The 26,527-nt window shown below is 34.3% G+C and overlaps 3 protein-coding genes across 4 annotated transcripts; 2 read left to right on the top strand and 1 right to left on the bottom strand.

The window, feature by feature from the left end:
- The first annotated feature begins 431 nt into the window (after window positions 1–431).
- LOC106078863 (uncharacterized) lies at window positions 432–12,340 on the top strand. 2 transcript variants are annotated; one of them, XM_056041877.1, is made up of 6 exons: window positions 432–514; window positions 2,752–2,816; window positions 5,234–5,359; window positions 7,064–7,168; window positions 7,554–10,692; window positions 11,867–12,340. In XM_056041877.1, exons 3-6 carry the CDS (start codon window positions 5,300–5,302, stop codon window positions 12,046–12,048), a joined length of 3,486 nt encoding a protein of 1,161 aa, XP_055897852.1. In that variant the 5' UTR covers window positions 432–514; window positions 2,752–2,816; window positions 5,234–5,299; the 3' UTR covers window positions 12,049–12,340. The 2 variants fall into 2 exon arrangements, with proteins under 2 accessions (XP_055897852.1, XP_055897853.1); XM_056041878.1 differs by having other exon boundaries at window positions 2,755–2,816.
- A 1,020-nt stretch (window positions 12,341–13,360) lies between these two features.
- On the bottom strand, window positions 13,361–19,410 carry LOC106078864 (6-phosphogluconolactonase-like). The gene is made up of 5 exons (XM_013239910.2): window positions 19,252–19,410; window positions 17,454–17,654; window positions 16,657–16,799; window positions 15,345–15,485; window positions 13,361–15,124 (listed from the first exon to the last, which is right to left on the bottom strand). The coding sequence occupies exons 1-5, from the start codon at window positions 19,376–19,378 to the stop codon at window positions 15,008–15,010; spliced, it is 729 nt and encodes a 242-aa protein (XP_013095364.1). The 5' UTR covers window positions 19,379–19,410; the 3' UTR covers window positions 13,361–15,007.
- Window positions 19,411–19,644: 234 nt separating this feature from the next.
- Window positions 19,645–26,265, top strand: LOC106078861 (SNARE-associated protein Snapin-like). The gene is made up of 4 exons (XM_013239905.2): window positions 19,645–19,841; window positions 22,268–22,314; window positions 23,097–23,215; window positions 24,368–26,265. The coding sequence occupies exons 1-4, from the start codon at window positions 19,723–19,725 to the stop codon at window positions 24,458–24,460; spliced, it is 378 nt and encodes a 125-aa protein (XP_013095359.1). The 5' UTR covers window positions 19,645–19,722; the 3' UTR covers window positions 24,461–26,265.
- The last annotated feature ends 262 nt before the right edge of the window (window positions 26,266–26,527 follow it).

Here is a 26,527-nt window from a genome sequence, read left to right on the forward strand (position 1 = left end):
AGAATGGACAGGCCTCTCGATATCCTACTGCTAGGAACAGCTGCTGACCGGGAAAAGAGGACGGATTTGGTCTCCCGAACTGTCACAGCACCCCTACGATGAAAAGTCAAGGACAGATGAGATGATGACATTAGATAAACTAAGTTCCATGAAGGAGTGCCTTGAATCAAGACTAATCGCCATAGAAAGCCTGAACACTGACCTGCAACGTCCGCAACCTGTGGGTAGTGGAGACCAATAGCGTACTGTTGCCACATCACAGGTCTGCACGACGTTGAAACGATTTATTAGTCTAAGCTGCCCACAGGTTGTGACGTTGGAGCTCAGTGCTGAGGCCTGCTATGACGATTGGTTTGAATTGATGTTTAAAAAAAAAAAAAAAAAATATCTCTATGTACAAAACTGCTGCACAGCGGTGTACGCGTGTACACCATTGGAAGAGGAAGTACGTCATCCACACCAACTTCATGTGTTTGACAATTTAACCGCATACTTGACTCGACCATAGATAAATGTAAGTCTATCACACTTCATTTACAGGAAACATATGTTTTCATCAAATTTGTTTTTCTTTACTAATCTAGATAGGTTAGCCTAGGAATGGAGCATTGAATGCACTGCTTAGATAGAACTATTGTACACCAGTATTAGAATCTATATCTTAGGAGACTTAGTCTAGACTAGTTTCCACAAAATGTGTTTCAGAAGTTCAAATCCAATTATGGTTGATGGTTATAGTCAGTCTAGAACTCGATATCTAGATCTAAGTCGATTCGGACTTAATAAAATGAAATTAAACATATGCCCAACATATGAAACCAATGATAAATCTACAGCCTATTATATGTGCGAAATCCCTGATTCACTCATCACCAGTTCTTTCACTTGCGATGGACGAAAAAAAAACAACTTAACATCTCTGTTACTTTCGTATAACTAAACCAAGCACTTTTCACGATCGAAACCGCAGCGGTTAAAATTATCACAAAAGAGTCTCTTTTTTTTTTTTTTCATATGGAGCCAGTGGCATAACTAGGATAGGGGTAGGGGGAGGGAGAATGTGAAACACCCCCCGGGCCCCCACTTGAGTAGGGCCTCCAAAGGAGTGTGTTTTTTTTTTACATTAAAAATTAAATATTACGCAAAATGCAGGAGTTCCCAAAGAGGCCAAGCCCCCGGGCCACCAAACGATGGAAAATTCCTAGCTACGCCCCTGTATGGAGCTGATATTGACTGAAGACGTGTTTTTTTTTTTTGTGTGAAAAAAAAATATAAACACACAAACGAAATGTAGATATAACTTAATTCTTTTGTGTGTTGAGTGGGGAAGTAAAAAAAAAAAAAAAAGATAATAGAATTCTTGGGTGAGAGAGGGGCGTTACAACGTCAGAGTGAGAACCAAAAAAAAAAAAAAAGGTTCCGACCAAAAACAACATAGAGCTTATGAAATCCGTAAACGTTGAACGAAGAAAAGTTCGAGATTGTAGATAAAATGGATTTTTTTTTAATGGATGGTGTCGGGGGAACGCTGGAAAAGTGTTTGTGTGGGATGTCGATATAGGCGGGCCGTTCTAATGCAACGTTCAAATGATAAATCATGGGCCAATAATTTTAGAAGAGCCACTCCCCCCGTCCTGTAAGAAGTTAAGATGTAGGCCTAATAGGCCCTATTGCCCCTATTCCTCTTAAGTGTAGGAATGCCCGAGAATTATGAATAAAATAAGTAGTAACGGTACAATATTTGTAAAAGATCCTTTTTGAAAAAAAAAAAAAGCTTATCTGAGGTGAAGAACTTCATTCTTACTATATTTCTCAATAATTTAGAAGTTATTTCCCTTATTCGATATCAATGAAAATAATTAAGTAATAATTAATTGACTAATTAGTTAGGTTTTTTTTATATTAATTGATTCATGTTTCTTAGGTACAATAAATAATTGTTTAAAATTTCCACTTGCTCCAACAATGACTGTGGGAGAAATAATGTGAACAATTATACAAGAGGACCAAACCTTACATATTTATTTATTTTTTATTTATATGTGAATACTGAAGGATTAATTTCCCCTGTCTGTATCAAATAAAATAATTAATTACCAGTAAATAATGGATTAATTTTTTTTTAATTCATGTTTGTCAATGCCAACTTTGTGCAAAGTTTCAACTTGATACGAGCATGGGTGTAGGAGAAATAACGTGTACAAACTCTGCATCAGACAGAGTGAGTTGATGTAAGCATAGAACTTTGCTAGGTCCCATTAACTGTAATAATTTGACTTATAATATAAATAAATCAACCGAAATCTTAAATGTTGCTAGTAAGATCTTTTTCAAATTTAGGACAAAACATTTTAAGTGTTGACTTTTTTTTCTCTCTCTACTATTGAAAAAGAAAATATATATGTTCTTTTTCGATTGAATTAATAATTCAAATCTAATCAGTGTGTCCACTCTAGACTATTCGACTTTGATTCATTCATGAACGTTGACCGTATTCTATTTATTTGTATATTTAATTTTTTAAAGCTCGCCAAATATTACAATATTTATAGCTCATAATTAGTTATATAACATTACTTTCTCTGTAATAACAGGTTCTAATATTATTATTACGCGCATAGCCATTTTTGTTTTTCCAAATTTGAATACGTGGCTACAATTAAGACGAACAATGATAAATGAATATAAAAAGATAAAATGAATATAAAAATAGAATCTACATTTTATACAATATTTTTATCATTGACATAGCAGCGAAGGAGCTTGATGTCTTCCAAGATAGCTCCAAGAAAATTTAACATGATTATCAACTAAAGGTAGGCTAATTGTAGAACTAGCTCTTATTAAACAAAATTAGATCTACCATGTAGCATTGAATATTTTTTTTATTTATTTACAGGACGGCTAGTTATTACGTATACATTACATATTGCAAAATTTGCATTGGCAGGCCTATATACATTGAGTCTTAAAAATTATTATTCAAGATTAAATGTGTATCACGCTAGTAAGTTCAGCAAAATATACTGCGAATTATGCTAGGTAGCCTACAATTTGAGCGTTTTTCAACTTATGCTCCAATGGAAGTAATTGTTTGAAGAATCAACATTTGTCGAGGTGTAGAGGCTGACTGGAGCCTCGCTCGTCTTGACTAAGCGTGGAAACAAATAAATATTATTTTGGTTGGAGTTACGTAGTACGATAAGAAAAATAACGCGAATGACTAAAGCTTCTCGAGGATTGTTTACTCAGCTTCATCCAACTTGGAAGGAAATACTCCCTCTTCCAACTTAGAAGCAGGTTTTCTGTTTTAGAAAATTTGGAACATACTTTCTAAGGAGGACATGATGGGGTCTAAATGGTGTTGAGTCATTCTTTCAAGAACTTTATTGCTCTAGCATAGGGAAATATTTTCATGGACTTCATTCTGTTCATCACACTAAGTTAGGCTAGAAGATGAAGGCTTCGTGCTAGCGGTGCCACCAGCTCCTGATATTTGGATACTCTCTGAAGCTACAACTTTTCAAAGTTTTGTTTTCGACCACTAGTTAGGCGTCGTCTGCTCCTGGAGACTCGTTTTGATTTTTCGACTTGCCTGTTTGTTCAGCTGCAAGCCAAATGACAATGTTGGAATGAGGGACAAATTCATAGCCACGACTAGTTCAGTTCACAGAGACCTGCCCGAAGCTTGTATTGACACGATAAAAAGATAAAAGTATTACTGTCGAAACGTGGTATTGTATTACTTTTCAAAAGGGTCATGAAAAAAAACAACAAGTGCTAATAATATCTCTTTTAGAAAAAAAAAAGTTGCTTTTATAAATCAAAACTAAAAAAATTAAACTTTTATTATTATTATTTACAATCTATGGGCTTCTTCATTCTTTAGTCGTATCAACAACAAACTGAAATGGAGTGGACACTGTCAAAACCTTTACACCAAAATTCAGCAACGACTCATCTATCTTAGAAAGCTAAGGAAATTTAACATCGACAAAACAATAATTAAACGTTTCTATACAGCAACCATTATCCGTCTAATTAACTTTGCCATTACCTGCTGGTATGGTAATAATTCACTGGCACTAAGACATAGACTAATAAAAAAAAAGCATTGTAGGCCTATATCACTCGAATAAAGCTACCATCTCTTAGAGAGCTTTTTCATGAAAGATGCCTTTCCATAACACACACGATTCTTCAAGAAAAGCTGCACTTATTAAACCACTGTTACATAAGATCTGAACGAAGTGGTCGTCTCCTTTCCATTAGGACTAAAACAGAAAGATTTTAAAACTCCTTTATCCCACTTTCGGTCAGAGTGTTACAAAGTCATTTGTCGTCATCGAGAAGTACATAGAAGTCTAATTCATAAAGCGCTGGTTGTGAGTGTGTATGTGTTTTGTGCGTGGATGTTGTACGTATTTGCATCTATATTCTTTATTCTTATTGTTCATTAGTTACGTTGAGATGTTTAATTGTAGTCAGACTAAATTTCCATTTGATTGGACCAATACAAATTATCTTATCTTAATCTTACCTTATCTTACTATGCCTTGGCATTAGCTATGGTCGGAACGATGTCGCCACCACAGCTGTTCCCGCCTCTCGACACAGCTGATCTATCGAAAGGAACGACAAGTTCCGATACAGTTTGGTTCTGCCTGGGTACAGCACTATGTGTTGCAAACTGCCTAAGGGTCGCCGGCTCCTGAGTTTTCTCAGGGTTGACTCTTGAAGCCTTTCCCGTGATTGGGTATAACTGCAAGGCAGCAGATGTTTGAATTAAGAGTTTTCCTTCTCCTAGGTGGGTAGCCAGCCAAGCATAATGAGCTCCTCCTGTCCAAAGTTTACTGTTTTAGGCCCCAGGTACTCGCCTTTGCCCCTTGTCCTGATAGTGAAACAGTTCCACCGGACTCAATATATGAACCATACGTGAAGGCCAGGAGTTGAACTTGTTGTCAAGACTGTTTGAGACGGTTGCCATTCGGAAGCATTTAATAGGTAGTGGATACCACTTCTGGCAATGACAACCTTGTGGAAACAATCCTTTTGTAATGTCGCTGTTCTTGAAGTAATCATTTCTTGATTTGACAACAGTACGTTAACAAAGATGTCTAGTTCCATCTCATTTTCGCAAAGAAAAATTTTTTTTTTATTTTTGTCAACAACGCAACGTCTTAGGAAATTCCACGAGCATAAATCTACAATATACTTTTTTTTTTGTTCGTAGCCACAGTCTCGTTTTGCCTCCCCCCCCCTCATCAAAGCGTAAGTTGGAATCGCAGAGAATTAAAAAATGTCACAGCTGTGTAAGATTACTAGAAGCGTCTCCGTGACAATCGCCAAGCAGATTCAGGTAACACGTCAGTATACTACATAGTTAGAATATGTCTACTATAAACACTCCCCCGATACACTGGCGTAGCTAGGGTGGGGAAGAGGGGGGTTACAAATTTGAATAACCCCCGGCCGGGCTCCCTCAAATGAGTGTATAAAATTTGTTTTTACATGAAATATTACGCCATGATGTCGAATGTCTAAATGTAGGGGCCCCTAAAGAGGTCCCCCCCCCCCAGGGTCGCCAAATCCTTGGCTACGATACTTGACATTTCTCAGCAACCATACATTCCCGCCTACATCATGACCTTCAATCTATATATCTATATAATTCTCTTCATGGCTCAAGAGTATGGACAAAAAAAAAGCAAGAAATAAAGGAAAGATTACGAAAAAACAATAGGGGGGGGGGGAGAACAAGTAGTATTCACCCGTCACTACGGATGGCTGCCTGGTCGTTTGGATTTATCGATAGTCCCGGGTTCAAACCCTGCCCGCTCCCATCCCCCTTCGTCCGGGAGTTTCGAACTAGGAAGTAAACTATCTTCAACTCTGAAGGAACATCCGAAACATGTAAAACCTTTTACAAACAAACATTTTACATACACTAAATAGCAGCGTCGGACTTAAACATTGTGGGACCCTATGTGAAACGGATTTCGCGGGGCCAAGTTTGGGTAGGGAAGCGGATAATAAGTGAAATTTAAGAGTTTGTATTAGAAAATAAATTCGTCTATGCATTTTATTGATTCTTTACTACGTACAGAATTACTTTACGAGCCTTGCGTGTAGCAAAGTCATACAGTATATCATAATAATTATATTTCTTACATAGATCACGCTCAATAGAATTACCAAATGTTTCAATCTATCTTTGAAAATTGTTGACCTCAAGTAATTCTTCATTAGTATAGGCGCGAGAAGCTTCTTTCACTAGATTACACTATTACAGCTAATGTATAATACCGTTTTTATTTATCGCACGTAGGATAGGCGTTTTCCATATTGAATAACACCCCAAAATGAAAATTTTTTCTATATATTTCCTTATATTTTAAGGACTTTTTCGTATATTTTGCAATTTCGGGAGATTTCCAGGAGCTACTGGTAAATCGACTGGAGGGCGCGAGAAATCTGTTTTAAATTATAAATGGTTTAATTTAATAATTTATACACCTTGAATTAGCGCGGGTCCTGTGAAAGTGCGGGGCCCACTGCGGTCGCATAGGTTGCAGTGGCCTAAGGCCGGCCCTGCAAAATAGCGGCGTATGCTACTCCGCCGGTCGACTAGTAGGTCTATATTTCATCAAGTCTGTGTTGGCCTATGTTTGAAACTATATGTAGGCCTATGTTTGAAACTATATGTAAGCCTATGTTTGAAACTATATGTAGGCCTATGTTTGAAACTATATGTAAGCCTATGTTTGAAACTATATGTAGGCCTATGTTTGAAACTATATGTAGGCCTATGTTTGAAACTATATGTAGGCCTATGTTTGAAACTATATGTAAGCCTATGTTTGAAACTATATGTAGGCCTATGTTTGAAACTATATGTAGGCCTATGTTTGAAACTATATGTAGGCCTATGTTTGAAACTATATGTAGGCCTATGTTTGAAACAATGTGATGAAATATTTAGGAAGTAGGCCTATTACCTTTAAGTAAATAATTCGGAAAACAAAAAATCCCCACTAATTCTCGCATCTTTTTTTCAATGCAGATATGCTCAAGAACGGCGACATTACAAAGTGAATCATGTCCAGGGATAACATACCCGAGTTTCAGAAGTAAAAGTTATACTTCTGGAGGAAAAGGCTACAAAAAGGTGAACTGAGCAACAGAATTTATAGGTCTACTCTAGGCGTAGGCAAACTAGGCAGTTTATGTTTTATTTTTCGATTACATTTGGGGCCACCCAGTTCACTTTATCTAAGGTCGGCCATGTTAGGACTCTATTTTGATAGAGCTTATAGACCAACTTTATTTCAGCAGAACGTATACTTTACGACATTCTTTAAATACTTTACGACATTCTTTAAATACTTTACGACATTCTTTAAATACTTTACGACATTCTTTAAATAGATCTTGTACTTACAAAATTAATTCAACATTAAAAAAAAACAGACTTATAATTTAACACAATAATATTGAAACTCGAATGCATCTTATCTTCATCAAAAATGTACATGCTTTTGTTTCCCCACCAGAACAAATTCATGAAGCAAAAGTCGAGGAGCAGCACTGAGACTCAGAAGTTATCAACGAAGCCAACGAGTTTCTTCCAAGGCAAAGGTGCAATATTTACCATTGACAAATTTAGTGACTTGATGAAGAAAACAGCTAGCGTGCAGAGTCGTGAATGGAACAAACCCAGAATCATGGAGGGAGTAAGCTACAAGTCAAGATTCGTAGAATCATCAAAGCCCAGTAGAAACACTGATTCGGCTGTAGATCAGGTCCCTATCGAAAGCACCAACAGAAATAATATCAACAATCAGAAGAAAAATGCTAAAGAAGCATTCAATGACATAGCAGCTAACGCGGACACTTCTATTAAAAACATAACATCGCAGTCAGCATCGAGTGTGCCGCAGTCTCAAACAGTGCACCATCAAACCGACAAGAGTTCCAAACATCTAGCAGACGAAAGTGACTTGCAGCGCGCTATAGCGGGGCTCAAGGAAAAGTTCAATCGATTAGAGGTTACTAAAAGCATAAGAGACGAAACAAACAAAAGTAGGACTACAGAAAAGAACACTACTGTTAATGACATTCCCGTCATCAAACCAACAGTTATAGAACTTGTTAGACACTCTCCAATCCATACATCTGATAATTTGAAAGGTATGCCCAGTTCGAATAATTTCAAATCCAAAGAATATGACACAAATAAAGTGGATATTTTGCACAAGCAAAGGGACGTCATTTTGGGCTCAAACTTCATACTTATGGATCAAAAGTCTTATATTAACACGGAAGAAACCATTATTCAGCCATCACCCAAGACACAATCTGCGCCTAATTCAGATAATGAAAATGCAGACAAAAATGTTTTGAATGAAAATGTCAAGCAAAGGCCACAGAGCAGTCCACCAATGAAAGGTTTTACTGTGGATGGCCCAAATGTCGTGCTTGTGGATCAGAAGCCATCTTTAATGTCTGAGAAATCTAGTCAAGACTCTAAATTGAGACAAAAGTCTACTAGTACTGGACCAATTATAACAAACAGTACAGATAGCATATCGCAGGGAAACAATGAAAGTTTTATATTAGTGGATAATGTCGAGAGAACAATGATCAAGAAATATGGCAGAGACCAACGAAACTTTGTGTTGAAGAACGACAATCCGCACGTGGCCACGAAATATAAAAATGATGCTAAAAATTCTAACAGAAACGAAACAAAGACGAGTTTAGCACTAAATAGAGTGGCATCTGACGCGGGTGGCACTCCTGCCGGTTCAGGTAAAGTAACCAGTGCACATCTCAAGGCCGAAGGAGAGAAGGTCAGGCAGAAGTTACATAAAAACGTGAAGGAAATTAGAAATGCAAACACATCACCGACGAATGAACTGGCCAGCCAGAAATGTGGCGATGCCTCAGTGAAGTCATTTGAATCAGTTATCAAGGACAATAAAAATGTAATTAAATCAATTCAACAAGAAAAACAAAAACTGCAGTCTCCGCCATTCATGGGTCCTCTGACAAAAGAACAAACCGAACTCATTGAACATTTCAAAGACTCAGAGTCCAAACCTATTAGTTTTAGAACAAAGTCCACTTCGAAAAAAACAAGTGAATCTCCCAGTTTAGATCAGACCAAATTACCAATAGATCAACGCAGAGAAAAAGTACAGCCCAGCGTTGGCCAAATAAAAAAGCAGTCCAGTTCGGACCACTGCAAGGATTCGCAAACAAAAACACCAAAAGTGTCAGTGCTAGAGTTGAAGCCAGACACGAAAGGCACGAAACCAACAGAACACAACTCAGTTCGGAGCCCAAGAAAAAAAGAAGACTGCGCACCATTGCTTTATGTCAAACCTAAAGAATTAACAACGAAACAAAAATCCAAAATTGAGAATGTAGAACGCGGAAAGTCCAAGAATCGAAACGAGTCTTTTAGAGCACACGACGCCAAACTAGAGATCGAAAACAAAACCGATGTCGTGAACTTTGATAAGTGGTCCAAGATGTTGCTTCAGAGAGTATCAAGATACCAGGAGCTGGTGGCAGCACAAGCAAGCCGATCCAATGCGAAAACTGTGAACGCAGAAAAATTAACTGAAAATAAGTCGCCTTTCAAACTATCGCTTTCTTCACCTCCCTCTACCAAAGAAACCTCACTCAGAGAACATGGAGATAAAATAGAGAAAAGTCTCAGAGCGGGAGTAGATGAAATACGATTAAAACAAACACAAGAGCTAAAGAAAGATATTCAGTCCAAATGGTCTCATATGTTTAAAAGTAAACTTAATAGCAGTGGAAAATCGGATATTCCCAGCAAAATTAGCGTAAATGAAATTAAAAATAAATTCGAGCGCCAAAATTCAAAGTTTTTATCCGAAAGAGGCTTGGACAAAGAAAGCTTTATTAAAAGCACGCCCATGGATACAAAACCAGTACCAAGTAAAAGATCCACCAATGAGGACATAAGTCAGTCTTCGTCACAACAGTCTAAAGATAACATAGCCAAACAAAGCGTCAGGAAAGCAATACTAAATGACAGCTACCCGATTGAACCAGACAGTAAATGGAAGAAAATTCGTCAAGCAATTTTCAACGAGGATGTCAAAAAGTCCAAAAACGAAGGGAACAAATTGCACGTTTTTGATGCCGCGAAGAGAGTTAAAAATGGACTTACACTTCAAGAGCTCAACGTCAATCCGAAACAAATATCACCGAAGCCAGTTAAGATCGATAAAGAATCAGCCTCTAAAATTGGTAAGACTTCTGTGGGTCATAACCACATTAAAGCAACCAAAGCCAAAACTCTGCCAATCAAACCAGCAGGTGTTTTACTTGGCAAGGACAGCAACTTTTGTAACGGCAGTAACCGTGGGACGAACTTCCTGGCAAAGTCTGAGACCTCTTTAGATGAACTAAAATCTCAAAGGCCGCGATACCTAACAGAAAAGAACCAACCCGTGGAAGCCAAAGGTAGAAGCAAAGGGTCAGCTACGGCTCGATCGATGACCAGAAATGCCAGCTTCAAGAGTGCCAGTAGTTTGTCCCTGCAATCTGAACAAACAGATGCACCTAGGAATACATGTGATACTTGTTCCGGGAGACCCAGACCCAAGGCTGCTGCGGACGACTCTCGTGAAGGTCTGGCCACACTTGGTGAAGGTAAATGACAAACAATTCGTGCTACTAAAAGTATGGGGGGGGGATGCTGGAGGCCTAAAAAGGAAGGGGGGGGGTCCTTAACATTTCATAACAACGACTAAAACGTGAGACACTCTGCTTATAAAATATGCACCAGAATGGTCGAAACGTTGTCACCCAAACAACAGCCCCACCTTTCCACTCAGCTGGTGGGTCTACACCAGCGGTTCCCAAACATGTTTGTCTCGTAGACCCATTGGGGTCTATATAGACCACACCTACAGAGGTCACGATATAGACCACTTTGGGAATCACTGGTCAACACGAAGGGTAAATAAACGCTATAGTTTGGGATCAGCAGCACCGCCTTGTCTGTCACAATGTAGTACTGTGTGCAGCGAGCTGCCGGCTCAAGATTTGTCTTCAAGTCTAGCCCACGAAGCCTTTCCAATGTTATGGTTTATCACGCTGCCCTGGCTCACCGTGGCACCCGGGTGGAAACGGTCGTGAGATGGGACGGCTAGGCCAAAGGGTAGCACAACAAGGCTCCCGTGGGAGGGTGCAAGTGCATCATCATTGCACTGTGCGGGGAAGTAAAAGAGCTCCCTCAGCGATCTGTCAACGTCCATGCGTCGTCCCTCAAGGAGGCCGTTACATAAATGGCGTGTCCCGCACGGTTAGCCTGATAGATCAAAGGAAAATGACGGGGGCCAAGGTGTACGCTGCCTCCGGCCGCGTCTCTAGTCCGTGCCACTGGAAGTGAATGCAAAACTAAACTTCGAGTTTAACCTCGAGTCTGACCCCCCCGTCAAACAGAACGGTGTATGCGAGGTGTACACTGTTCATTCAGGCCGGTAGAAGAGAGCTCTTGTTCGCTTTTTGCTGGCCTTGTGCGACTGCACAACTCAACGTGACAATTTCTAATGGTTTCTCTGCGAAGGTTCAGACTCAAGTTTCTTTTCTGTTGATAGCCAGACAAGACTAACGAGCTCCTCCTGTCAGCTTTCTCGGCTTTCTGGTTTAGGTGCCACTTACTCGCCTTTGTATCTACCCCTATGGGTATCTTCACCTCACCCATAGTTTGTTGAACCGTTGGGGTACCCCACATGATCTGTCGACAGTCTCTCTCCATTTCTCTCCGTCTTTTGCCTTGGATAGAATCTATTTTAATAACACGCAGTTTTCTCTATTGCAGTGGACGTGAGTCTAACCTTGAAGCAGCTGCAGGGCACGCTAGACAAACAAAAGCAAATACTTCAAGATTATGAGAAAAATGTTGAAAAGTACGAGCTCGCCTTGAAGAGATACAAAGCCATGCTGTCACTTGCTCAAAAGTGTAAGCCGGAAATCAACGAAACAAAGAAAGTGAAAAAATGATCGAGTTGAAAACGAGGCTATGTTACAAATTATCATTTCGAATGGAGGACCATGATGGGGGGGAGCTCATTCATCTTACCATCACATTGAACACAGAATACAAGATTTGTGAGAACATTAGCAAAGAGCGGAGGATCAAAAAGTTTGTGTGTGAGCTGCTGAAAAGACGCCAGAACTTTCTTTGCTGAATGGTGCATATATGAAGTGGTATGATTGTTTCAGAAGACATCATTGAAAAACATTTTTTTTTTCTAATCAATAAAAGGTGCAAACTACATCAAAGAGAAGACAACTATTTTTTTTTTGTTCTTTTGTACATCATTTTACTCTTCTTAAATCACTGACATATATATTTCAATAAAGTTAAAAAAAAAAAAAAGATTAGTATTTTTTTTTTTGCTTATTAACAAAAAAATCTGTCTGGAAATGAACATGAAATAAAAAAGCAAATAACTTCAGTTTTGCACAAATGAGTTTACAATAGTAAACAAATAAAATACATGCATCCATGATACCCTTACAGAAACAATTAAAGCAGTTGTGGTAAAACATTTGTACAGGAGTTTTTAAAGAAAAACAATACAAACACTATTGAACAGTTACAATTGGAATTGAACCACTCATTGAAATAACAGCAGTATACATAACTCTAAAAGAATGTGTTCTGGCAGTTGCTGAATGTCTCTAGGATGTACTTGCTACAACACAGTAATCCATGCCCTAACAAAAGCAGCAGTAAGTGATGGTTATAAAACATGTATGATACAATAAATCAATGTCCAAGCTGTAGTGTACTAGTTGACTCTGAAACTGTAATTACTTACCATGTACCTGGGACAATTAAGGGCACATTAGATGTTCAAAACTACATTAGTTAATTTTTCCCAAATCAATCTTTTTTTTTTGTTTATTGGACCAAATAAGTTTTTGTCAATGCAAAGCACAAATGTTTATTGGACCAAATAAGTTTTTGTCAATGCAAAGCACAATTGTTTATTGGTACAAAATGATACTACCTTTTTTTTCCCAAAACACTGCATTGCACTATTAGGTGCAAAGACTCATGATCAAGGACACTGTTACATCTAGAAATGTGAAGATGAAGTGTGTTGTGGAGTGTTATCACATGGTATGTTTCTTGAAGTTCCTCCAAAAATCAACAGCATAAAGCCTATCAAATATTTTAGCATCCTGAAGCAGGAATATCAAGGAAACTAGATATCATGAGCCAAGAGTTATTTGTGAGGCTTTAGGTAGGTCAATACATTTTTTCCCCCAAGTGCTTCTGCAACATTGAATCTTTAGAACTTAGAAAAAAACAAACAAACAACAAAACTTAAGAACTAAGAGCTATAGATTAGAATTTCCAATGAACTGGCAGGACATGCAAAATGAAAGTGGTGGGCAGGTAGCTGGCAAGGAATATGAGAAGTGGGCTCAAGTTTATACATTTTTAAAGAACTGCTTGCGGGACATCTTGCTATTTTGTAACAAGAGAATATTGTGATGAAAGTGAGATCAAATCAACAGACACAACCAGTGGGTAAAGCTAGTATATATTGTGATGAATCTGAGATCAAATCAACAGACACAGCCAGTGTGGGTAAAGCTAATATATATTGTGATGAATCTGAGATCAAATCAACAGACACAGCCACTGGGTAAAGTTAGTATACATATAAAATGTTGACATCTGGAACAAAGTGAGGTGGAGGTAAAGCACCAGTTGCCAAACTAAAGATATAAATCCTAGGAGTTTTGTTAACTACCAAGTGCCACAAGCAACCTGACAGCTTTTGTTCTTCTGACCACTCTTACATCAAGAACCTAAACATAAAAGCTAATCATTGTCCATCCCCGACTCTCTAGAACAAAGGGGCTCTACTGCTCAGACAATGATCTGATAAAAGGGATGACAACTCAACATAAAAAAAAACTTTTTTTTTTCTTTTTAAGTCCAAAAAGAGGGCTAAGCAGAGATAGCAGGGAGCAGGCTTGGAAAAAAACAACAACAATAAGAGCATAGAAACAGTTGATATCAAAGAGAAGCTCTTGTATTGTAACCCCACCTTCCTTCCTCCCATTCTAGATACAGGTGACTTTTTGAACAATCCCAAGTGATAACAGAGATTCATGTATGCAGTGGGATACTTATATCCAGTTGAGATTGGTAGAAGAAGATGCAGATAGAGCATATATTTAATATTCTATTAACTCTCCTACAATGATGCCTGGTGAAAACATTTCTAGACATACTTCCACAACTAAATAGGCATGTCAAAGGACATTCTCAGTGTATATAATGGGATAAAAGGAAGTTGCATTTTATTACTGTACAAAAAAATAAAAGCTAACATTTCAAAAAATCAATTTAAAAAATATTGAAACTACAAAAATTATACAATTTTTAAGCATGAAAAAAAATCTTACATTATTCCCGATGCCTTAAATAGCAGAACAGAACAATTTCACTTTTTTTTTTCAATTTTCTTTGATGTTTTCCAAAATGTTCTAGCCATTGTACCTCCTCCATCTTAGATAACCTTTCATTGCTCTGGGCCACAAACTTATTTTTTTTTAGCAATGTGAATGAGAACTTTTAAAAACAAAAATTAATAAAACAATATGATTTAGAACATGAAGGTGATGATAATCCCATGCATTCATTTTAATTCTATATTTTGTTTAAAGACTTGATCGTTGTCACATACAGTCATATAATTCTATATTTATTTAGAGACTATCTGATTTGGTCAACTGGTAACTGTTTCAAAAACATTTGAAATTTTAAAAATTCAGGTGTTCTTAAAAACAAATACCTTTAAGCTCTTGACCTTTGAATTAAATAATACTAAAACAAAGTATAAAGAAACACTACATTCTTGACTAGTACAAAGCTAAAGAGAATATACAAATCATACATCAAAATGAGCAAACAAACTAAAATACAAAAGAAAAATTAAACTTTTTTCAGCTTTGATGCTGCCCCTTTATCCAGAAACCAGATTACTTCCCCTTTAACAGGACGAACTCTAGCTGCAGGAAGAAGTTCACCCGAAGTATCCTCTAAAACTTTCTAAAATGATACAAGATAAAAAAAAAGCAAAAACATTTTAACTATTGAATTATAGACATTGTTTGATTTATCATTAAAAAAAAAAAAGAAAAATTTTTGATGAAAAAAAATAATTTAACTGTGATTAATTTCTTTCTTACTTTATGAGCTGTTTAGAGGGCATGTAAAATTCCAGTACTTTACAAACTACTGTATGTTCAAAGAATGTTAAAGCACTTACTTGTACTATATCAGCTTTAGCTGAACCACATGATGCAAAAACTGCACATTTGGCATTGTTGATAGTTGGGAATGTTAGTGTCACTCTCTTAGGTGGAGGTTTGGGGGAGTCACTGATAGCAGCAGCTATTTGATTGGTTTCCTAGATAAATATTTACAAAAAAATGAATTGAAGCAACTATAAGGTATAAATAGAGATATATGTGTAAGAGAAAAAAGAAAGGTTTCATGTCATACCAACTTGTAGGTGATTCTTTCGGGACTGCATTTTTACAAAGCAATACAGATTTGATATTTGAAGCACAATCAAGATGACGGTAATCAATGTCAATGGTAACTTATTATAATAGTAATTGTGATATAAAAAAATAACTATGAGTGTCTTTGGGTTATTGAAAAGTGATAGTGGTGTGGACATCAGAAACTATAAATACAAACTAGCAATAGCCTCAATCGCTTGATGCTTCCCTGAATGTGGTAAGTGTGAAAATTTCAAGATTTAAAATATGTAATCTGTACTATATTTACATTTCTACAAATATAACAAGAACCCCTTTTTAATTATTTTTTTTTTAATGTGTAAAAATATGCACACACAGTGTACATCCTTAGTTGTTTTTTTTTTTTAAAGAAAATAAATGTTTCTGGTAAACAGTAGCTATACATAAGAAAATAGAAAAAAAAATTATTTTGAGAAATGATAAAACCTTATAAATAAATGATAACAAAATTATTAACCTACATTTTATTACTAATCTTAGTAAACACGATATAAGCCTTTTAATTATTGTTGTAAAAAAAGATGCTTTTGTATGAAAAAAATACTTTGCATATTTAATGTAAAAACAAAAAGGTTTCCTACAGATGACAAATAGTAGCAGCTGCATATGTTTTTAGCATGCTACAAAATATGATTGTAATCAGATGTTCAACATTGCTTATAGATTTTGGAATCTAATAAGACGTAAGGACCAAACAAGACTAATATTGCCTTTTCCCCTTTCTAGGTGCACTAAAAATATATAAAATTAAATATAGTCATGATAATAATCAATATGGTTTGGAATAAAATATTAATTTTAAAAATAAAGTAGTTTTATTTCTATTTCATTCAAACGCAAAAAAGGAGAGGCATTTGATTTCATATTTTAGCAATTCAAATGTTAGAAAGATGTGAAAGCTTTTGTAAGACTTGCTAATAAATTTTGTCATAATAAAGATAATTTTACAAAATTAATTTCTCATATAAAAAAAACAACAACAACTAATTGTTTTAAAGTTAATCACAACAAAAAATTAAACATATAGCTAACCTTGAGTAAAGGATGCCCAGGGAATAAAGAACATGTATGTCCATCAGGTCCCATGCCCAGCACCAGGACATCAAATCTTGGAACTGGATCAGTAGTAAATACAGAGTAGAGTTTCCTCACATAGTCTTCAGCAGCTTCCTCCACTGTTATAGACCAAAATAGGAGTCAGCAAAAAGCTAACCATTTTGTTTTTAGTTTAACATTTTGAAATCTATACAAATAAAAGTATTATAAATTTACAATCTTACAAAATGAAAAAAAAAGGACAGCATAAAATGCAATGGGCAGATTTTTTTCTTTTGCACATTAGTTTCCAGAGAGTGTCATGAGGAAGATCCACACAATTAGTTGCTTAAACTAATATACAAGTTGAATTTTATTATGCCTGAACAGAGTTTTAAATAAGAAATATACAAAAAAATTTTTTTTAGGTAATTCACTCAGCGATAAGGTAAGAAATGCTTTGCATATATCAGCAATTTGTTTGCTGACCTCATGTCACACAATTAAACTATATTTATAAAAAGAATATTACTTAAGTTTAAACGGGTACAAAAAAAAAGAATACAGAAAGTTTCTTCATTCAGAAAATTGCACCTGATCTGAAAATAGTCTTGTTTCTGAAATACTGTCAGTCTTTCACTCCACTTGTGTAATTACACTTTAACTTTTGAAAATCTTCTCTTGTGACAAAGTGAGACCAGAATTGGGAGTTAATAAATGATATAATTTTTGTATAAAACTTGCTAAGTTTCATATATATATAAAACTGACCAAGTTGAGATTGGTAAACAAACCTGATATATCAGGATTTAGAGGGAACACATTCACCTCAGGAAGTGGCACTTTGGATAATAGGTTCTCCTTATAGATTGTAAACGTGCATTCTGGGTCATCAAAAGGCACATGTCTTTCATCGCAGAAGAAAACTCTCCACTTGGACCAATCTGTGTTGCACTTTGGTAAACCACTGCATAAAAATTTAGCAGCACTGCCTCCTGTCATTGATCATTTTATGCTTTATTAAATATTTTTAAAGTCAATGTTTATAGAAGAAATTTTCATTAAAATCATATAAAATGAAAAAAAAACAACTAACAATTACCAAGTCTGAGGATGTAACATGCCTCTAACACTTAGGACAGACAAGCATTATTGAATTAAACAGAATACCATTCGTCATTTACCAAATTTTGTTTGTGGAACACCTATTCAGGGTTCAGCGGAACACAGTTTAGGAAACAATGGCCTACTGATGCATTACTCTGTTTGAGCCAATAGTTAAAAAAAAATATATGTATTCAATATTCATTATGCAAAAATAAAAATTAAGAAGATGATTTCATATGTAATGCCTTTTTTCTCTGGCCAGTACTAAACTGTTTTATATATGATATATAATTCAAATCTCGATCTCGATCTTCTTAAGTAGGTCTAGCTAGATTTATTTATCTTCTTGAATTAAGCTTTTAATATATCTATCTTCAAGGAAAAATCTAGAGCAGAACTAAATGCAAAAATTTGAAACTCTTTTTAGTAGCATTTAAGCTTATTCTACTAGTGTTCATTTAATTAATAATTTAATTTTTAAAAAATTGGTAATAAAACAAATGCAAATATATACAATAGTCTGATTTTTAAACCTTTGCCACCCTATTTAAATCAATTCATCATATTTATATTATTTAATGATAATCATAAAAATAATTAGAATGATTTATCTAATTATATAATAATGTCATAAGAGTCTAGAATCTACTCCATTCTGTGTCTCTAGTATTAGTTTATAATATAGAGTATAGTTAGTAATAGTAGTAATTAAGTCAATTAAGTAGATTTGTATTCATCATCATCATCTTTCCTTTGAGTTCCTCAGTAAAAACACACCACTCACCATGGTCTCTTGCTAGTTTTTTAATGGCTTCCCAGCTATTTCCTGAGGTGACTTTCCTGTCCTTTCAACTTCATCTAGTATACTGTGTCGCCATGTTTTTTTGGTCTTCAGCTACGACTACATTTTTTTCTCTGGGGGTTCCACTCTACATTTAGTTTATATTACAATTAAATAGATTCTAATTATAAATAGAATCTAGATCTACCTCTGTCTCTTAATGTTAAGACTTATATATATCTTATATATATTAATATATCAACCTCTTGTTTATAGTTTATTGTCACTGAGCTCTTTATAAAGTTTATTAGTCTAAAATTCTGGCTAGATCATAATCATTTTTAATGCCATTTTTGCTATCATCATAAATTCAATTGGTCATGATCATGGCCACTGTCACTGATCATGCTCAATCATGGTGACAATTGCCATTGCCATATCATCATGACCATGATCATTAGATTATGATTATTGGATGGTCATCATCATTCAGACATCATTCTCATTCATCAACTTCATGATGATTGATTCATGAATTTCATGGCAATCACTGAATCAGATTCATCATTTGATTCATGAAGTCTGACATTTCATCAATTCTTCATCGAAGTTCTTAGTTCATGGTCACCGTTAGGCGTTAGAATTGCACTTTTTTTTATTCAAGTTTCAAAATATTCTAAGAACTGTTTAATGTTTTAAATTACCTGAAAATCCCACAGTAAATAAGCCTTTACTTTCAATAGCTGCGTTGGCCCTAGTAACAACAAGTTGGCACAATTTTTGAGAAACCTCTTCTTCGGTACTGAAAACTTCGATTATGGGTGCAGCCATCTTGTTTACATAAAAAAAGCAAAAAGAAAATTGGAACTTAACTACAGATCTAATATATCTATTTAAAATATTTTGTACTCATAATAGTTTTTTCAATCATTAAAGAATTAAACAATTATAATTATTACTTTCATTTTAGAATACTTATACAATATAGATCTATATCTATTTTGTTAAAATAACTTATTGATCTAATGTAGTCTAGATTAGATTAGTCTAATTTTGTCTGATTTCGAGATCTTTATTTTTATGCTAACGAAAATGCTAATTTTTTATTTCAGAAACGGAAGTGATAAGGGGGAGGAATAAAAGTAAACATAGATATAAACAATCACAATATCATTATGTCGGTATTAGGAGAAAAACCTTTAGATCACGAAAACAGAGATGCAATAGCGCGTGGACTAGTAGATTTATTAAAACCAGCTGTAGATGAAATAGACGAGCGTGTAAAATGCGTTAGGTAGTGCTATTTTTAGATAAACTTATGATTGAAAAAGCTATATAATAGTATATAAACAGTTATAAACTATATTAATATTATAAAAATAATTAGTTTTAGTTATTTTAAATTATTATACTAATTTTATACTCAACTGATTTTTTTTTTTATAGTTATTAACTATTACATCATGATCTGTACTACTGTAGTGAAGTTCTAATTTTCATTTTGTTATTTTTTTTTAAAGATCTGACATTGACATTAATGTTTTTGTAGTGACACCCTTTATTAACTTAATAATTATCTGTGTTTGTACTTTGAAGTAACGACAAATGTATTGTATAGTTGTATAAATATAAGTGTAATCTATACTATAAGTATAAGATTGTTTCTTGTGAAAATATTGTGTGTAAATGTGCGGGCATATTGTATAGGGACGTAGAAGGGGAAAATTTTGTGCATACTCTATAAACTCTATTCTATATAATATTAATAGTATAGAGGGTTGCAGGCCCTTCTTTTGTGTGATGAAAGAGACAAAAAAAAAAGGACATAGAATTTGAGGGCTAGAAAATTAGAGTGGAGAGCGTTGTAATGCACACTTCTAATATTCCAACTATTACAACCTTAGCTTAGCATGGGTATCAGCTAGTATGATATATATACTCTAATTCTATAAATCAAATAAGAACATAAAACTAAAATGTTATTTAACCTTGGTTAGGTCAATAATAGAATATGCATCCTCTGTTTGGGACCCCTCAACTTAAGAAAACATTAAGAAACAGACACAAAATAGAGTAGTTAGGTCAATAATAGAATATGCATCCTCTGTTTGGGACCCCTCAACTTAAGAAAACATTAAGAAACAGACACAAAATAGAGTAGTGAGATTCATAACAAACGAATATTCACATTTGACTAGAGTAACACCTTTAGTAAAATCACTAAATTTGTAAGCCTTCAGGATAGAAGACTCAAAAGTGATAAAGGCACATTCCTCGTTCCATATGCTAGGACAAAATATTTGTACAAATGCTCCTTCTTCCCTAGTGCTATTAGAGCATGGAATGGGTTGCCTGAGCTAGCCAGGAAAACCAGTGACTTGGCAGAATTTAGGTCATTGGTTAATATGCATGACTGAATGCATGACGCGTAGGAAGTAATCGTCTTCTTTTTTTAAGTAACATCTGTATTATATAAGATAAGTTACTTGAATTGATTTACATTTATGTAATACAGTTGAATTATATACAAAACAAAAAAGTTAACCAATTACAATCTTTAATTTTATTCACCAAAATTAGATCTAGATGGTTTTGGAATTTAAGAAAGTGTGACAGATTTTAATTTGTAGTAAATTAAACCATTTTGGAAGATCACATTTTGCCTATATCTATTATCATTATCTAGATTTATATCTAGCATACATACTAGTTGGCTAGATAAGTATATTATTTTATATCTACAGCTAATTGAGCTATTTACTATCCAGTGATTCCCATCCGAAAGATCCTAATAGATGTGGCAATATTAGCTCAATACACATCAATAAAACATCTAGAAAAGCTAGAATCATTATCATGCCATACACATTATTTGTGAGAATGTTTAAAAGAATTGTAGATTGACAATCAGTATTAAGCCTCAGTCTTTAGCATTTTTTATTGATATATATATTGTTAATGTGCATGGCTTCTGTGAGGAGAGTGGAGGCCCTTAGATGTCTTGTCATCATCACCATGCAAGATTTCAGGTTTAAAAGTGCATTGACCCTTTCTCTCTGCAATTATTTTCCACATTCTAATGGAATTATTCATTTTGCTCATTTTTGTGTCTCACTACCCTGTTATAATTTAAATTTAATAACTTTTTTTTTTATGCAATCAGGAAATGTTATATTAGGTACATTTTTCTAAAATAATACATACTCTTTTTATATAAAACAAAAAAATAATTTAATTTAATAGGGTCAATTCAACATTGGTATGGAAAGAGAAAGAGTTAAAACTTTGATATAAGAACAGCACATGGACACATTACAGCTAATTTATGAAAAATTTTGCTTTGTTATTGTACTAAGTGTTGGATGTTCCTACAGAAGTGAGAATGACTACATCCTCAAGTCCAAACCTAATTTAGGAAACATGGGATGGAAGTGGGGAGGGTTGAGCAATCGACCAGGCAGCCTTCCTATGTATAATATAAGCTACAAATTAATATTAGCCACAAAGGGAATCTCATACAGTTACACTGCTGGTTAGAGAAGCAGATCCCATTTTAGTGTAAGAGAAACTGGTATAACAGTGAATACACTTTATTCCATTTATCAGTAACCTTGAATACTCCCATACAATAAGCCTAGTATAGTATTTCTAGTGTAGAGTATTTACGAAGTATAGATCTACTTCATTAGGTTTGCTCATATTTTTTATTCTTCTTCTCAGGGAGAGTCAAGTGGAACTGAGACAGAAGATTGATTCCCTTTGTGAAGGTAAAACAAATCAAACGAGACATTTAAAGCAAAGATTTAAGTTCCTATGATAGGAATAAAATATATATACATTTGCATTCTTTTATTTCCAAGGTGTGTTGGATATATCTGGAAAAATCAATATGGTTATATTATAGTTTAAATATCTAATTAATGGAATGACAGCATACACTAATATAGATGATACTTAATGAAAGAACACTTGTAAATCATAAGCTCAGTTATTGGCATTTCAATTTAGAATTATATCCTATTTTTTTATAACAGAAATTTACAAATGGTGAGATTTTATGTTAAATAAATTAGGGGAGGTGGCGCAGTGGCTGAATGGTTAAGTGCTTGGCTTCCAATCCTGTGGCCTTGGGTTCGAATCTCAGTGAAGACTGGGATTTTGAATTTCGGGATTTTTAGGGCGTCCACCCTACTCTAATGGGCACCTAACTTAAGTTGGGGAAAGTAAAGGCGGTTGGTCATCATTAACCGCTGGCCAAAGAAACAGATGACCTTAACATCATCTGTCCTATTGATTGCAAGGTCTGAAAGAGGAACTTTAAAAAAATATAAATTAGGGGACAATTTTTTTAATTAAATTTTTTTTTTACAAAACGTTTTAGTTTATAAACTGTATGAACCAGCTGTACATGAGTTAATGAACTGTTTAGGCCCAACAGTAAATTAAACTTGTTTGACTTACTGACTTACTTGTTTAGTATTTGAAAATTTGTTTAACATGCCACTTTTTGTGGAGTCTAGTTAATTATACTTCAAAACATTTGTTACAGATCTGAAGAAGATATCTGAAAATGATCCTGTTCCCATAGAACTTGAGCCATATGTAAAAAAATTGAATAGCTCACGAAGACGTGTTATGTTGGTCAATAGTATACTTCAAAATGTTCAGGTACAGAAACCCTACATTAAATGCAGCGTTTGTTTTGCTTATTATTCTTTCACAGTAGTAAATATTTATAATCTCACATTTAAACTGAGTAAACATTTCAATGTTTCTGTTTCTTCTTGACATTTCATAGTATGTTCTACTGATTGCTGTCTGAAATTCTGTATGGTACTTCAGTCATTACAGTATATTAGAATGTATACTAACCCACGGACATGGCAGTTGTAAAATTGGAACAGCTGCACTGCCTAAATAATTGGCTTGTTGTTGACAATTACTAATGGTCCGATAGAAACCTTATGTTTATAAAAGTGTAGTCAAAAGTTGTTTCTTTTCCTTGTCTTTACTTTTTTTCCCTTTTCAGTTATATGTGAAATAGTAATAGAGCTAAAAGGTCTTTGAATCTTGACCTACCTGATCTAAAACAAGGCTTATCTATTTGACAGTTCTTCTAGCAAACAATCTCTTCATTTAAGTGACTACTTCCATCAGTCTGATCCCTTTTTACAAAGCTAATATCAGCTCACTCTGTCTGTTTGTATGGTAAAAAGTTTGTACATGTTATTACTCCCACACCTGATCTCGGATTAAGCTGAAATTTTGCAAAATTATTTCTTTTACTTGACAACACAATTATCAATAAAAAAATTATTAATCTATTTGTTAATTATCTATTGGTAATTAATTACTTTGTTTGGTATCTTGAACAAGGTGAAGAAATCGTACTTGACAGATGTGGTGGTATAAGTTGAATTAGTTCCCTTGAGGACTCTTTTGCCCTGATTGAACATTTTTTTATGCATTTAAAAAATCTATCATGTAAGCATTCACCAAGATACCCCCTCCTGATAGGATCATAGGGCATTGAGAAAGCTAAAAGCTAAACAAAATTAATTGGTAAAACCTTTTTCTAATCCCACAGAGTTATTATGTCTAGGTCAATCATACATACAATTACATGAATCATCCAAACTAATGGATACAATTACACTTAATATAAGCTTGTTTTTTTGTTGTTTTTTTTAAAATTATTTTTGATGTTTTTCTTGTTTCTTAATTCTAATTGATGTAAATATTTAAAAAAAATATTGATCTCAATATTCCCCCTTTTTAAAATTTTGTTTACATTGGCTACATTTTCATCCTGTGTTTCAGGACAGACTGACTAAACTTCACAATAATATTTCTAAAGAAACTGCAAGGAGAAAAACCATGCTTGACCCATCGTCTCCATCACACCAGAAGTGATGTTAATAACTAGTTTTTCCCCGTTTGTTGATTCTCCGCTTTCCACTTGTTGATTTTTTTTTTGTATGTGACTGGATATAATTATATTGCTTGTCCTTAGGAATACTCCTTAGAGTTTGATTAGTAATGAAATGATAGCTTTTTAATTTCTAGTCATTCCTTAACTTACAAGTTTTGTTTTGCAAGTTATCTTAATTTTATATATATATTAATTTACTGTATTAGCTGTAACTGACAGCAGTAAATATTTCTTATCTTAACTTTGTTTAGAAATACTTTTCTTTGCCCACATCTGTTTCATTTCATTGCATATAAATCTTATCTTTTACTAGACAGATATTACCCGCTGCCCGCTGGTCTTAACTTGCATATTGCTGATGTAGTCACTGATATAGTGCATTAGAAACAATTAAAGAAAATAATAATGTTGTAATTAAAGCGAATGCATGAATTCATGAATACAAAAATATTATGAATGGAGCTAAAAATAGCTAATTGACCTGAATTCACATGATATTAAGAATTGAGTTGCACTAATGTAAAAATGCTTTAGAAAAACAAATCTGAATGTTAATTTGATTAAAATATGAAATGAATGGTCTATAATTAGTGTGTTCGTTTGTCAAAGTATAAAACTATTTTTGCGAAAAGAAGTTCTATCATCTTAGAGTTGAATGAGTGTTTTAGACCTAGGAATAGAGAGATGTTTAACCTTTACAGTAATGTCTAATGAAAGAATGCATGTCAGGACTTCTAAAATCGCAGATATAAGGAACAAATTTATGTAAAAATGCTTTTGAAACACATATTTGAAGCTTAATTTTATTAAATAATGAAATCAATAGACTTTATTTTGTATTTTCATGTGTCAAAGTAAAAAAACATTATGCGCAAAGTGTAGTTCTTAAATTAGATCTAGATCCTTTCGATCTTTGCATCTAAACATTGGTAAAATAGCCTAGATCGATCAATTTATAATGCTTTCATAGAGTTGGTCAACTTTTTTTTTTGAGGGTCTTAAGTTAGTTTTATGGCTACAATACATAAACTACGGTCTAAGTTAGTACCCAAGGAACATTTCTGTCAAGTTTTATCAAGATTGGTCAAACGGTTTTGATTTCTATTTGTAACATACATACATACGCCTTACTTTCTACTTTATAGTATAGATGATACAGAAGTTACTTCAAAAAAGAAGATGATTTCATCCTACGACTCATGCAATGTTTTTATTGTTTGTGACACAAATGAAATTGAAAGGGTAAATGCCTCGAGATATTTTTGTCAAAGTGTGTTTTGAGATTTCTGCAAGGGTGATGATGTATGATTGTATTCTTTGTACAGACTTTTTTTTTTGTTGTACTTGATTACAGTTAACTCCTCTTTCTTGTGAGAGTGTGAACAAACTTACCAAGTCTTTGTTATCTGAAATTTATTCTAGCTGCTACTCTCTGTAGAGTTGTTCCTAAAAGCTAATTAGTTTCTGGTGTCACATTTAACAAAGAGGAGCAGGTCATGGTTGCCTCTGACATTTGAATATTTGTATAGAGATAGTTATCTCCCTACATAGAACTAGTGGCATGACCGTAGGATGTCCAGGATATAAAGGTTGATGTTCAAAACTAGTGAAGGCTTTATTTTTTACCTGTGATCTGAGTTGTCCCAGGGTTTTTAAAAAGATGTGTGTGTGAAGTTTTAACCTTAAGTACTTTTTTTTAATTATTCTAAAAAATTTGTCAATAGTTAAAATTGCTTGAATTTTATTGCTGATATGAGCTAATCAATAAATATTTGACAATAATTCATATATTTGTTTACTTATAAATGTTGATATGTAATGACATAATGTGTCGTGTAGTCTGTTCTCAAGTTTTCCAAGAATGTAGGAGCACTAATACATTGAGTGCTTCAAGTGTGGATATCTTTGAAAATTGTAACAAGAAATTTCTTGATCTCTGTGACTTGTAGAAAAGCCTTGTAGTATTGCTTTTAAAAAAAAAACATCAATGAGGACCACATAAATGAAATGAATCTTCTAACACATAATATGTTTAAAATGTAATTTAG

This window comes from Biomphalaria glabrata, chromosome 9, assembly GCF_947242115.1.
Source record: "Biomphalaria glabrata chromosome 9, xgBioGlab47.1, whole genome shotgun sequence".
Classification (NCBI taxonomy): Eukaryota; Metazoa; Mollusca; class Gastropoda; family Planorbidae; genus Biomphalaria; species Biomphalaria glabrata.

Excerpts from the sequence above, each read along its gene's own strand:
- LOC106078863 (XM_056041877.1), top strand. The coding sequence starts at position 5,300 with ATGTCACAGCTGTGTAAGATTACTAGAAGCGTCTCCGTGACAATCGCC. Across the intron at positions 7,169-7,553 it reads GAGGAAAAGGCTACAAAAAG|AACAAATTCATGAAGCAAAA; the intron begins GTGAACTGAGCA and ends TTTCCCCACCAG. Across the intron at positions 10,693-11,866 it reads TCTGGCCACACTTGGTGAAG|TGGACGTGAGTCTAACCTTG; the intron begins GTAAATGACAAA and ends TCTCTATTGCAG.
- LOC106078864 (XM_013239910.2), bottom strand. The coding sequence starts at position 19,378 with ATGGCTGCACCCATAATCGAAGTTTTCAGTACCGAAGAAGAGGTTTCT. Across the intron at positions 17,655-19,251 it reads ATTTACTGTGGGATTTTCAG|GAGGCAGTGCTGCTAAATTT; the intron begins GTAATTTAAAAC and ends GATCAATGACAG. Across the intron at positions 16,800-17,453 it reads TCTAAATCCTGATATATCAG|TGGAGGAAGCTGCTGAAGAC; the intron begins GTTTGTTTACCA and ends GGTCTATAACAG.
- LOC106078861 (XM_013239905.2), top strand. The coding sequence starts at position 19,723 with ATGTCGGTATTAGGAGAAAAACCTTTAGATCACGAAAACAGAGATGCA. Across the intron at positions 22,315-23,096 it reads GATTGATTCCCTTTGTGAAG|ATCTGAAGAAGATATCTGAA; the intron begins GTAAAACAAATC and ends CATTTGTTACAG. Across the intron at positions 23,216-24,367 it reads GTATACTTCAAAATGTTCAG|GACAGACTGACTAAACTTCA; the intron begins GTACAGAAACCC and ends CCTGTGTTTCAG.